General features: G+C 33.3%; 2 protein-coding genes across 2 annotated transcripts; one reads left to right on the top strand and one right to left on the bottom strand.

The window, feature by feature from the left end:
* The first annotated feature begins 5 nt into the window (after positions 1-5).
* LOC18015703 (E3 ubiquitin-protein ligase BRE1-like 1) lies at positions 6-6,432 on the top strand. The gene is made up of 19 exons (XM_006397613.2): positions 6-546; positions 892-1,053; positions 1,220-1,298; positions 1,416-1,643; positions 1,743-1,904; positions 2,585-2,778; positions 2,860-2,943; positions 3,082-3,201; positions 3,300-3,486; positions 3,568-3,728; positions 3,812-3,883; positions 4,128-4,204; positions 4,588-4,782; positions 4,913-4,985; positions 5,079-5,165; positions 5,363-5,500; positions 5,590-5,792; positions 5,876-6,041; positions 6,144-6,432. The coding sequence occupies exons 1-19, from the start codon at positions 430-432 to the stop codon at positions 6,273-6,275; spliced, it is 2,637 nt and encodes an 878-aa protein (XP_006397676.1). The 5' UTR covers positions 6-429; the 3' UTR covers positions 6,276-6,432.
* Positions 6,433-11,807: 5,375 nt separating this feature from the next.
* Positions 11,808-12,835, bottom strand: LOC18015702 (ethylene-responsive transcription factor ERF034). Its single transcript, XM_006397612.2, has one exon. It carries the CDS (start codon positions 12,808-12,810, stop codon positions 11,914-11,916), a length of 897 nt encoding a protein of 298 aa, XP_006397675.1. The 5' UTR covers positions 12,811-12,835; the 3' UTR covers positions 11,808-11,913.
* Positions 12,836-14,315: the final 1,480 nt, after the last annotated feature.

Below are 14,315 nucleotides of genomic sequence, written 5' to 3'. Positions count from 1 at the left end.
CATCTCTCTCTCTCTCTTTCTCACTCTTCTCTTTTTTTTGTTTGGTCGTTTCTTTGTTCTTTGAGTGCTGTGTTTCGCGAGAGTGCTTTGGGTGGGAACTTAACCGCTTGTAGCATCAGTTGAACAAAGATCAGACAAGGTCTATGTGTAAGAGAGGATTAGAGTTTAGTTGAGTTTGGAGACCGGTGAGATTAGGGTTTTTTCTTATTCTGAGGAGCTGAGCAATTGAATTATTCTTGGTTGAAGCAATCACGTAGCTTGGTAGTGATAGATCCTTTAGGGTTTTCTCATTGGGTAATATTTTGGATTGACTTGGGTTTGTATTGGAGTTGTTTGTGAAGAGTTTCCTCCCCACTCAATCTGATGTGAGAGAAGCTTCTTTCTTTTTTTTTTCAATTATATTCCTGTTGGCGAGTTTAGGGTTTTGGAATGGCGAGCACAGGCGAGCCGGACCCTAAAAAGCGTCACTTTAGCTCCATATCACCCACAGAAGCGGCAGCCGCCGTTAAGAAACAGCCCTTCTTTTGGCCTTCCTCCGAGGACAAGGTTCTTTCTTGTGCATGCCCTTATATATATATATATATATATATATATATATGTCTATTCTCTAACTAATCTAATCAATCAATTCTTGTTAGAATTTGAGCTTTTAGATTCATATACCCTTATGGCCGTCTATAATTGACCAACCTCGAACTTCGAACTTTCCCTTTTTGATTTTGAAACATTATATTGTATTCCGGAGTAGACCATCACTGTCTTGCTCTATTTGTTGTTGTTTTCTTTGTAGCTCGCTTGAGGGTTTGTGAATTTGTTTTAACTTCGTCTGTTTTGCTATTTGTGTTGGAATTTTGATTCTGTCTCTTAAGATTTTTTTTTTGTTTGATACAGCTTGATACTGCAGTCCTTCAGTTCCAAAATCTGAAGCTATCTCAAAAGCTAGAGGCTCAGCAGGTTGAGTGTTCTATTCTCGAGGATAAGCTCTCTCAGATCAAGGATAAACAATTACCATACAATTCCAGTTTGAAGACTGTTCATAAGTCTTGGGCAAAGGTAACACTCAATATGCTTTGGTTTCTAACATAACTTAATCCCCTTCCACCTGCCCTGCTCTATCAAAAACAAAAAAACTTACTTAACTAAGAGGGACTGATTACAAAATTTCAGCTTTTATTCTGGTTCTTTCTTCTAAAAGATCTAATTAGTGCTTTTGTAGCAGCTTACAGCTGCAGTGGAATCATGCTCCATTCGTGTGAGTGATTCAAGCAGCGGAGCTCATAGGTCTGTAAACAAGGAGGGTATGAACTGCTTGGCCCGCCTCTGATTCGTTCTGTTAATGCTGGGACCTAGTTCGAATTTGGTTTATATGATACAAATATGACTTGTTGAAAGGACACCTTAAAATTTCTACGCAGATGGGTCTTCTCCGGCCGTTAAAGACGAGTTCATCAACCGGCTACTCGAAACTGGTGCCACTGAGAGCTCTTCATCCAATATCTGTTCGAATCGGATGGAAGAAAATAGAGGGAATACATCAAGTCAGTTCACGCAAACCTTGTATAGCCTAGTAGCCGCAACCAATGATTTGAGGTGTCTTAAGGATGAATTATATCCCACAGTTCTCAGAACTGGTCTTGATAAAGGTATTACTTCCACTGCAATCGATTTTCAGCTCCTCTCGTGTCCCTTATCACTATTTTAGTACTAACCCATTTCTTATATGGAATTGCTTTCCTTTCTAGATTTGTGTGGCCAGCTAGCGCTGAATGAATTGGAATCAGATATTAAGAGTTTCAGAGTGGATCTAGATGATGTACTTGTGAAGTTCAAATCACTTTCAAGAGAATTGCAGAGTTATCGCGATGCTGATGCTAAAGTTAGAGCAGACCTTAAACGAATAAGAGGTAGCTACTTAGTCTCTTCCGGTTCGAATATTGACTGTTAAATGCACTCTTTACATGGACTTCATCAGATATAAGATTGTATTCATATGTTTGCCTCAAGAGAAAAAAGGTCAATCTAAATACATGGAAAGCTACTGAAACTATATCCCGCTTGTGATTGATGAGGATTCGTGTAAGTAGAGAGATAAAGTTGTGTGAAGCTCGCAATACTATGCCTATGTATAATGTTCGGCACTGCGCTGGTGTTTATTACTGTTTAAATAGCCAGGATAGGATTTGGATCATATAAGATTAAGAGAGAGCTATATTAAGACTGGAAGAAAACATCTTTGCTAGCGCCAAATGTCAACAAGACATGTAGTTACGGAAGATGCACCATTAGCACCCTTCCGAGACGTGAACCTTTAAATTATACCATTTGAGTTAATATATTTCAATACATTCTAGGAGATAGAAAAGCTGGTAATTCTTTGAGAATGACATACATATACAAAATTGAAGCGTCTTAAAATCTGAAAATCAGTTACCTTTTACACCTTACGATTTTAAGATTTCAATCCGGAAATAGCTTGTAGCCAGTTAGATTCATGTTTAGCTATAACTCTGGTTTACATGCCCGCTCAAAGATTAATGCTTTTTGACTGCTGTATGGGCTGACATTATACTTGCTGTATTTGAAGGAGAGCTAGAGGATGAGGTTGTGGAGCTTCAACAATGTAATGGTGACTTGTCAGCACTGAGAGCAGAAAGGGATGCAACAGCAGGGGCGTTCTTCCCGGTGTTGAGCCCTGGAAATAATATTGCAACCAGCGATAAGGCAAGGGATAAACAAAGGGATCTGCAAGACATGGAATCGGTTCTGAAAGAGTTAACGGTATATTTTCTTCTTTTTGTTTTTTTTTGTTTTCATTGGTAATGCTTAGAGTTTTGGTTTGATACACCCTGGATTTATTAGGTCCTGGCTTCAAGCAGGCTACAAGAGCTAAAAGATCTTCATGAGGAGAGGACAAAGATTCTTGAAAAATTGAGTATTTTACAGGTCAGTTTATGATCATATTAGAGTACAACTACCTGTATTAGTTTATATCTGCTGATCGGGAAGAGTTTTGATGTAAGGAAAATTTGTGGAATATAACTTCTTCCCATTGCTAAAACTGATATACAAGTTTTCTAACAGAACAAGTCAAAGTCTGTGAGGTGCATCTCATCTTCTCAAGCCTACCTTTCTTTGAAAGACCAACTTGGAAAATCCAAAAAAGCAGTTTTCCAGTATATGGCTTTACTTGAGAAACTGCAGGTTATATTTTGATTCCGATTTTCATATTGTAATTATCTTTATAAAATTTATGATGTATATATGTGGTTATGAAGCTTATCTTCATTCGAAAATTTCAGGTTGAAAAAGATAGTATAGTCTGGAGGGAAAGGGAAATGAATATAAAAAATGAACTAGTTGATGTTTCTCGAAGGACTTCTTCTGTTGCTGATTCTAGAATCGCTTCTTTAGATGTGGAGATACAGAAACAACTGGATGAAAAGTTGCGAATCAAGACTAGATTGGGAAACATTTCAAGAGAGCGAGGTAACAAATTGGTTACTTTTGACTTCCAATTCTCCCATCCACCCATCAGTTTGGATTCTAATTAAGTGATCCATATGTCAGGTAGAAAAGAAATCTTTGCAGATATGAAGGCGTTAATTTCTTCGTTCCCAGAGGAAATGAGTTCCATGCGAAGTCAATTAGACAATTATAAAGAGTCTGCTGGAGGCATTCATTCTCTGCGGGCTGATGTCCAGTCCCTCTCCGGGGTTCTATGTAGGAAGGTGGGCAATAATCTTGAACAATGTATGATATATGCTGTTAGAGTTTATGTTTTGCTTACTTACTAAGCCTTATTGGTGAACAGACAAAAGAGTGTGAAGCATTGCATATGAGATCAGCTGATTATGCTTCTCAGCTAGGTGACCTAAATGCTACGGTATGATGCGTTAGGTTTACCTTTTTCAGTGTATTACCCATCACTTATATGTTGTCGGTGTTGATATTGGTTAACGTTACTTGCACTATGTCAACCTTGTTTGAAAACATATTTCTTGGAAAAGGTATTCCGAAAAGACGTATTAGCAATTTTAAACCTTCTTAAATGTCGTAGTAGCTTTTGGTTGGCGAAGATGTAGTTGCTATGTTCTTTACTTTTCAAGTAATTTGAGTCTGTCATGCAGGTACGTGATTTGAAGAACAGTCACGAGGAGTTGAAGTTGTTCCTCGACATGTATAAACGTGAGTCCACTGATTCGAGGTAAGCACAATTATATGTAACAAATCCAGTGGTCGATATCCAAGATCTAAATTCTTTGAGACAATTTTCCTTACCTTTCCCTTATATGTGGGACGAATATATAGTTTAACGAGCACTGTTATTAATCTTGCCTTTTGACGGAACTGTCTGATTACTAAAGTTTGCTGTTAATATTCTTGCGTTTCTAAAGAAATATATTCTCACTTTGCCAATTTATCCTTCACAGCTTTTAATATCTGATCTATTTTTACAATTTCATCAGATTAAATTCTCTTTCGGATGTGTTAGTATTTGTTGATCTTCTTTTCTTGGCTGAACACTTATTATTAAAATGCGCTTGGTGCATTGCCTTAAGCATCACTGTGGATATTGTGCTGTGGCAGGGACATAGCTGAAGCCAAGGAACATGAGTACAGGGCTTGGGCTCATGTTCAAAGTTTGAAATCCTCCCTTGATGAGCAGAATCTGGAGTTGCGCGTTAAGGCAGCAAATGAAGCTGAAGCAGTTTCCCAACAAATGTTGGCTACTGCGGAAGCTGAGATTGCTGATTTAAGACAGAAAATGGATGATTGTAAACGGTGAACAAATATCTCTTCTTATGCTGCATATAGCATTCCTCTGTTGCGTTGCATATTCATTGACATTCCATAGGAATTCTTTGAAACATTAATTTTTTTTGTTTGACAAGGATGGTGTTTTCTATTTCAGCGATGTTGCAAAGTATTCTGATATCTTGAAATCTAAACATGAAGAACATGGAACATATCTTTCTGAAATACAGGTTTGCTTATGAAATTTCTTGTTTCTTTGTTTCCAATAATTATTTAAAAACCTTGATGTTGCGTATCGATTTACAGTAACTATCTTCTTTTAGACAATTGGAAGTGCCTACGAGGACATTGTACCGCAAAACCAACAGCTTCTGCTTCAAGTTACAGAGAGAGATGACTATAACATCAAGGTATGAATCCAACCTCTTCTTCTTCCTCTATCAGAGTTAAACTTAAGTTGGAGACTGATGAATTGTGTTAAAGGGCATGAACCAATTTTCTGTTGTTATATTCCGGAGTTATATGTTTTGCAAGAATATCATGAATGAAGAATGCTACTTAGATCCGACTGTGAGATATCTTTTTTGCTCGTCTGTTTCTGTTTCAGCTTTACTTAGAAGGCATCACTTCAAGGCAGATGCAAGATGCTCTGCTTATCGATAAATACATCATGGATAAGGATATTCAGCAGGCCAGTGCATATGCCAGTTTCCTCGCCAAGAAATCATCAAGAATTGAAGATCAGGTATATTTTAATGCCATATCTGTGTGGCTGTATAATCTTGTAAACCATTCCTTATTGTGACTTTAACTTGAAAGTGTTATTTCTTGCAGTTGAGGTTCTGCACAGATCAGTTCCAGAGACTAGCCGAAGATAGATATCAAAAAGCTGTCACTCTTGAAAACCTGCAAAAGAAACGTGCAGACATTGGGAATGGCTTGGAACAAGCTAGGTCAAGGCTGGAGGAGTCACATTCTAAAGTTGAGCAATGTCGGGTGGATTATGGGGCATTGGAGCTGGAGCTAGAAATCGAAAGGTAAATTAATCCCGCTTCCTCCCACCCACTAGTCCATCCTTGAGAGTCAGATAAACAAAAACAAGTGTTGGTGCACATATCAGGTTCGATAGGAGAAGGATAGAGGAGGAAACGGAAATAGCAAAACAGAAAGTTTCTCGTCTTGGGTCTCTCATAGAAGGATCATCGGCCATTCAAAAGCTCCGACAAGAAGTTAGTGAGTTCAAAGAAATCTTGAAGTGTAAGGCATGCAACGATCGCCCAAAAGAGGTAAAGACTCACTGCTCAAATCATCATCTTTTGAGTGTTTTAATCAACTGCTTGATGTGCTGTGGTGTGCTGTGCTGATTTGGTTTTGGGTCTTTGTCGTAGGTGGTGATCACGAAATGCTACCATTTGTTTTGCAACCCATGTGTGCAAAAGATTACAGGAACTCGACAAAGAAAGTGTCCAACTTGCTCAGCAAGTTTCGGACCCAACGATATCAAGCCCATCTACATATGATGATGCACATGGAACGAGCAATGAAAATCACCTCTTTTTTTTTTTTTTTTTTTTTTGCTTTGTCAAACTCTTTCAAAAGAGAAAATAGATTAATCATCATAGTTTATAAACCCAAACATACATTTGAGCTCATTTATATAGAGTACATTTATTCCAATCTGTTTATATCCACGTATAAAGAAATATTTATTTTTATTTAAACAAATTATTATCTACATAAACACAATAAAAATGATAGAAACAATAAGAAAACTAATTAATTTTACAGTTTGAAACATCATAAGATTTGAAACAAAAAATCATTTCTCAAAGCATTATCTATTCTGAAACAAAAGGAGGAAGTAGTTTATTATTTCAACCGTATGATCTTAATTTTCTTTGTTGTTGTTATTAATAATTTAATATTCTTCTGCTACTGCTTTCAGTTTGGTCGTTTTATTTGCTTGCTTTTTCTTTTGAAGCCACTTTATTCCTAAAGATAAAGATCACATGTTTTAGCTCCATTCTGGTTCTGTCATATATACGTTTAAAATATACGAAATCTATTATATAATGAGAGAGTTTTCTCTCCATCTAGACTATCCACATCAGCAAACTCATAAAGCTTAACATTTAAGTATATTTAAAGTATGCATCTAATAAATATATTAATGTTTGTTATTAATATATTTAGTATAAATTAAATTAAATTAAAAAAATTATAGTATAAATAAAAAATAAGTGATAATTAGATATTAATAATTAAAAACATTGTAATACTAACTGGATTAAATATATATATATTCTTAAAAATAATAAATTATTAAATTGAAAAAATGTTTTAAAATGATGATAATTAAAAAAAGCAAAAATAATGAAAAATAATAAGAAAAATAGAAGGAAGAAGAAAAATCAAAATACAAAAACAGAAGATATTAAAAAGATGAAAACAAATAGAAATTAAAGACCATGAAGAGGAATATGGATAATAAAAAAAAAGAACACAAAGCTGATGAAAAAGAATTTTGAAAAAATATGAAAACAAAGAAAGAGAACAGAAGATAAAGATATCAAAATATGAAAATATGAAAATGAAGAAAACGAAAAAAATTAACAAAAATGGATAAATATGATGTTTAAATTTCAAAAAAAGTAAGAATAAATGATTAAAAATTATTACTGTGCAACGTGTAGAGCATTAACAAAAAAAAAAAATTTTAATACTGTAATAAAAATCACACAATAGTGACAGACAATATATAAAAGTACATGAAATAAAAAAAATTAACAGAAATTAATAACATAATTAAGAAAATTTGTTATTATATACAAACACTAATAAGGATTGTACAATGCAAATATAGAAAAAAAACTATTAAACTATAAAAAATTTATCCAACAGATTATTTTTTAAAAAAAAACATATAAAAATATAAAACACATAAAAATATAAAATAAAATCCGCGCGAAGCGCGGACTCAACCCTAGTAGATATAATTAAGAAAAACCTTAAATGATGAAAGGTAGAAATGTGTTTGAAGGTCGGTCAGAATGTGTTTGTGTTACGTAAATTTTTTTTAAATTATTAAATACTTATAAACACGTTTATATAGCACCGGAACCCGACTATGTGACCTAATTTAATCTAAACTAATTACAGATATATTCACAAATGGCCTCTCCTTTTCGTACAAGGCTCCAAAGATATGATTTTATGAGTTTAAGGCTCAACATATTATTTTTAGTCCATATAAGATTTAAAAACGAAAAAAATAGAAATAAAATATAATTCTGAAAACACAATTATGAAACCTTTTTTTAATATTTATAATATAAACTGTAAAAGTGTAAGAGAAAAATAAAATGATCTCAAACCGAAAAGAAAGAAAATGAGCTTACATAAATTAGTGAGATGAGAGGGATTAGGTCTGGGCGTTCGGATATCCATTTGGGTTCGGTTTGGATAATTCGGGTTTTCGGATTTTCGGTTTTTAGATTTAAAACCTATTCGGGTATTTTTGGAATTTTGGTTCGGGTTCGGTTATATTCGATCGGGTTCGGTTCGGATTCGGATATCCAAAAAATAATAAAAATTAAATAAAAATAATAAAATTAAAATAAAATTGGTTAAATTCAAATAAAATTTGGCAAAATTTAACAAATATAACTAAAAACTTTAGTATATTTAAATTATTTTGAATTTTTTCATCATTTTCAGAATAAAAATAATTTATATTTTGGATTTATAATTGTAATTTTAGGTTATTAAATCTAAATGTAGTTAATATTTTGGGTATATAATTGTATTTTGAATATTTCGGATATCTATTCGGATTTTCGGTTTGGTTTGGTTTGGTTTCGGTTTTTCAAATTTAGAAATTTAAAAATCGTTCGGATATTTTATCAGTTTCGGTTCGGATTCAGTTTTTCCTTTTTGGGTTGGATTCGGATAACTTGTTCGGGTTCGGATAATGTGCCCAGATCTAAGAGGGACTGTGTCAACCTGTATCTTTCTCTTTTTAGAGCACAGTATTGACGAAAGAGGAAAGGTATCATATACACTAATTAAATATCTAATGACTTTTCCCTTGAGGCTTGAGAACTCCATTGTCTTCAATAATGTTTTCTTACAACAAATGTTAGATCTTACAATTAAGCAGTGGCTAGATATTAATATTCAGCTTGAAGTTAAATAACTACCGTGTCGACCCAATAGTGTCTCCAAACATTGATCTCACCATTACCAAGATTATTCACGAGAGAAGACCTGTTTCAATTGAAATAATTGGACTTTATTATAATACATTTGTGTTCTATTTACAAAACTTAGTTCATTCATCCACGGGAATTAAGCTGATCCTGGACATTTATAGATATAACCGTGTGTTAATCAGTCATGACTCATGAGTATCTAATCAAAAATAATCTGATTAATTACTCTAACAAAAGTAAAAGTGATGATGACTCGCATAGTCGCACTAATTAATACATATGATAACACATCATTCGCTCTCTCTTTCGTACATAGGGTTCTGATACTTTTTTTTAAAAGTAGATGATATTATTAGATTTACATAACAGTTGCAAATAAATAAATAATTATGGATATAGTCGTACCTTCCAATAATATTGAGCCATAATATAGTTGCAGCCAATATATCAAATTGTACTAATTAATTGTCTGTACGTAGTTAGGTTTGCATGCCATAAGATGCCAAACAGCAAATTCACCTTCTTGTAATTTGTCAGTCATAGTATCGTCCAAACGATCCAGAGGCATAGAAAATTTATAATATAAGAATACTCTATATAGTCATTTAGATAATATTTGCTGTCGCCATTTTTTCTTGAACATTTGGTGTTGCCACATTTCACAACTGTATATATAAAACTAGTACTTATTCGGTATACTAAAATATATTTATATATTCGATAGTATTATAAATTTTTACTAGCTTCGGTATTTGAATTGATTGTGAAATCAATCATAGCAAATAATTTCAAAATTTTGAGCTAAACTCATATATATGTTATTAGATAAATACTTAATCATAAATTAAAAATTGATTTTTTCAAATAATTTCTTTATGTTATTCATTTACCAATTTTTACATATACATTTGAATTGGTCCTTAATGGCTTCATTAGGCTTGAGTAATATTTATAAGAGAATGGGTTGAACAAAAAAAAATTACATCATTTGCGATAGCTTACAAAAAAAATACATGTCAGTTTGGAACAATAAATCATATAATTTATATCTAATCCCATTTCGATAACAATCCGAAATTTCCAAAAGAAACACAAAATAAAAGATTAGGAAGTTGTGGAGGTACGTACCTAACGTAATACATATAATCGATAGGCTGCTAACAATTTAAGACTTAAATATGTGTTGTAATTTCTACATACATTCAAACCTTAAAATCATGATATTTTTCCTCCTTTAATACACTTAAAATCATTATTCAAACTTTAATACATTCAAACCTTAAAATCATGATAAAATAGAAAACTACTAACCCAACATTTAATAATTATTACTATATTTGTATTGAGATAATGATAGTGAGCTCACTTGCACACCCACTATGTTTTTATTCAATATATGATCTGTCTTCAACTATCTTAAGTCTCACCAAATAGTATATCCAATACATGCCTGCATACTTCCTCTACTCTATATGATTATATATATAGTCGAATATATATTACCGTCAAGGAAAATAATTAGACCCAGTTTTTTTCCATTCTCAAAAACCAAATTATCCATGGAATGAGTGATACATGGTGAATAATTCGTACTTCTTCATATATTATCAATTATTTTGTATACACTGCTTATCTAATAATATTTTTACCGTGGACGAGCGCTATTTTTTAGAAGATGTGAAATTATCTTAACGAGTTTGATGCGGACCTTTTCTTCGTTTACTAAACTATGTTGAGCAAATCGTTTCACATAGTGGGTTTTCACGTATTTGCCATTAACTGTTATATGTAATGACAAACAAACGTATTATTAAATAAGAGATATTTTATCTATCACAAAATTATCAGATCTAAGGGTCCAATATGTTTGGGAATCAATAACTGTCTTCATTTGCCTCAGTGGTAAACAAAGTAAGGTGTTGGCCAAAAGCAATCAACTTATTACAGTTTATACCTTTCACTTTTGACATATATTAAAGAAAACAATTGAAAAAATTAACAAAAATGTAAAAGTTGTAAATAAAAGATCCAAAGACATCATCACCATGTGACTCATGTTATATTCCAACACCTAAATTTTTTTAATAATTAATTAATTTCATCAAAAGTTTGTCTCCTTCACTATCAATCTCATCATAATCATCATCTCATCAAACTCATACGCCAAATACGACATATTAATATCAATCCGAAAAGGAAGTTAGTGAACAAACCAGCCCAAGAACGTGGATTACGTGTGACTGCGATAATTATCCATCTCCCTATTCGAACTTTTAGAAATTAATGCATGTTAAATGTTGGTAATAAGTGCAATTTTGTTTCTCAACTAGTGAAAAAAAGAACATATACAAAGGAAAAATATACAGTATATTTTAAAATTAAACAAAAATATTTGTCCATATCTAATATACTTTTAATTACATTAAAATTACATAAAACTGAAATTTACTAGTTTTCACTAAAGTATAAACTTGATACCATTTGTGAAGTGTCATCAGATAATAAAATTCAAGATACAAAAATAACTCTCAAACGACATGTATTTAAAACGAATATTGGAATAACAACAAATCATGCGGATTATTCAATATACTGTCATGCAAATTATATGAGAATCACCAAATTGTATAATTCTATGAAAAGGAAGCTAATATCATGACGATTGTCAACAAACAATTTGGTTTTATTCTTTTCTTTTTGTTTGTTGATACGGAATTTGTTCCTTTTAAAAATGTTCTCACAACATTAATATTACACAAAATATTCATCAAACATCCTTTTGCTAAAAAATAAAAATCAAAATGAACCCATTTCTTTTCCAAGAAAAATTAAATTCACTAACACTCAAATTGAAAAGAAAAAAAAAACAAACTTAGATAGAGAGGATTACAAAGAAAAAAGGAGAGGCAAATTAATCAGGTGTTAGTGAGCTGGAGGAGTGTGTAATTTAGTCATTGAGACAGAAAAACGGCTCTTCAAGCCGAAACCCAGCGTCGGCTCCACAGAGTTGCCACGTGGACGAGTAATAACAAAACGCATCGTTTCGTATCATCATCTCATTCCCATCAGTAAACAAATCCGGCAAATCAAACAGCTTCTCCTCGTCGCTGTCTTTGTCCGCAAACGACGTCGTCGTCGAAGCACACGAAGTTTCCGAAGACTCTTGTTGAGTCATTGTATCCGAAGAACACACCACGCTGCTCGACAACGACTGAGCCATCACGGCTCGACTCGGCTCAGCTTCAGCTAATTCAGCTCCATCGGAATTATTCACACGGAGGCTAACGGTGGCAGAATCTTGCCAATTGACGGCGGCGGAGGTGGCAGCGGCTTGAATGTCTTTAGGAGAATTGGTGACCGGACGAGGAAGCTCGCCGGATAATTCGGGAAAATTGAGGAAAGCCGTTGCACCTTTTATGGCTAAAGCCGCCACATCATGAGCTCGAGCCGCCATCTCAGCCGTTGGATAAGTCCCGAGCCAGATTCGTGATTTTTTCCTCGGCTCTCTGATTTCCGACACCCATTTTCCCCAACTCCTCATCCTTACTCCTCTATACGTCGGATGCTTATCTCCGGCGTTGACTTTTCGCCGTTTCCCGACGTCATCTTCATCTTCTTGAACGGCTAATGATCCTGATGACGATGATGATCTTCGAGATGCTTTTCTTTTAGAGTTGTTTTCCTCAGGGAAATTAGAAGTTGTTGATGAAGAAGAAGAAGAAGAAGAAGAAGAAGAGGAAGATGTTGTAGGTGAGGATAATGAGGCGGCGGCGGAGGAGGAGGATACGGCGGAGATGAAGGTTACTTGAGAAGTACTCTTCTCTATGATGATTTGTGTTTCCATTGTTAGAGAGAAGCTTGAGAAAGAGGGTTGCACAAAAATACATGGGAAGTGGGCTTGTATTAATATTCCCTCGCGATCTTATTTTTTCTTTGTCTTTTTCATACTATAATGAAAAAATAAAATACTAGAAAAAAATAATAATGTATATGGGTATGTACAGTATATACACAATGGTGATTTCGTTATAATAAATGAAGGAGGGGAGATGGAATGGGTCCATGGAACAAAAAAAAAGATATTATGAGATTCACAGTTTTAGTGAACCAGTTTTGTTCCATGTGAAAATAAATAGAAACAACATGCTGTCATACTTTCTTTCTTTTTTTTTTTGTCTTCGGTTTCATACTTTCATATATGTCAATAAATAAATACAGTTATTACGTATATATCAAAAAAAATAATGATAATAAATGCATGGCACTTTTAAAAATTTATTTATTTACATTCTCGTCTAGAATATGGCCCGACCCTCGTGCATGTGCGTCAACTCTTAACATATGAATTGCCCATCTTCCATTTTTATACCTCCAAACAAAATGGGGGTTAATGTGACGTCATATTTATTTATTTAGCATATATTCTTTATATTTCTCACAGAGTTTTATTTTTCCTTTAATATATCTGATTGGTAATATTAAGAAATCAAGTACGATGAAAAAGAAGAAAAAGAATTAGAGTACGATGTCGATTCTTGGATAGAACCCACACAAAAATGTTGTTTTGACATTTCCATAGACAGACTAAGACTTATTTGAATATATATATATATATATATATATATTTCATGCACTTTAATTAGATTGTAGTTTCATAAAATATCATTTTAATTTTTTTACTAAGTTCTAGTAAATCAGAACTTATTTTGTGTTCCAAGTTAATTAAAATTCGAAAAGACACGGTACAAAAGTAACTCCGAATCCATGTAAACTATATATTATTCAACAGCACAAAAAAATAAACAAGATATATCATATGGTAGTAGGTCTCGGGGTCTATTAAAAGACTTGCAAGAGTCCTCTTTGTTTTTTGTTTTTTCTTTCCAATTAAAAGAACGTTACTTTTTAAGGGGTCCGATTGGTAGTTGATTTTTAGGCGGTTTGAAATGTATTATATGGACTTATGGTTAGAGAGAAACCAATGCGGCAAAATATGACGGTTTAAAAATGTCTGACTGCTAAAACTATAAGTCTCCAGTTTGCAACGTTTGTTCAAATCGCTTCTACGCACCGTTTAATCAATCAGTCTAATTGTGACCAAGCAAACTGAAATGGTTCATTCCTGAACACCTCTTTGGTTTTTCTGTGGGCGAATCTAAGACATACATAATTAAACGACTTACGACAGTAATTAATTGTGTCCAGATAAACAAATTATATTCGATTACACGTGCCGTCAGTAATTCGAATACAATAGGAGTAATAAAATAAACACGAGATTCACATTTCCTGCACCAAGGCATTGGAGTTTTGGAGTAATTTTAAAATCAAGCTCTCGAGAGAGGAAAA

Source organism: Eutrema salsugineum, unplaced genomic scaffold (genome assembly GCF_000478725.1).
Source record: "Eutrema salsugineum unplaced genomic scaffold, Eutsalg1_0 scaffold_22, whole genome shotgun sequence".
Lineage (NCBI taxonomy): Eukaryota > Viridiplantae > Streptophyta > Magnoliopsida > Brassicales > Brassicaceae > Eutrema > Eutrema salsugineum.
Note: the sequence above shows the minus strand (reverse complement) of the source record. Positions and strands in the feature narration are given on the sequence as shown.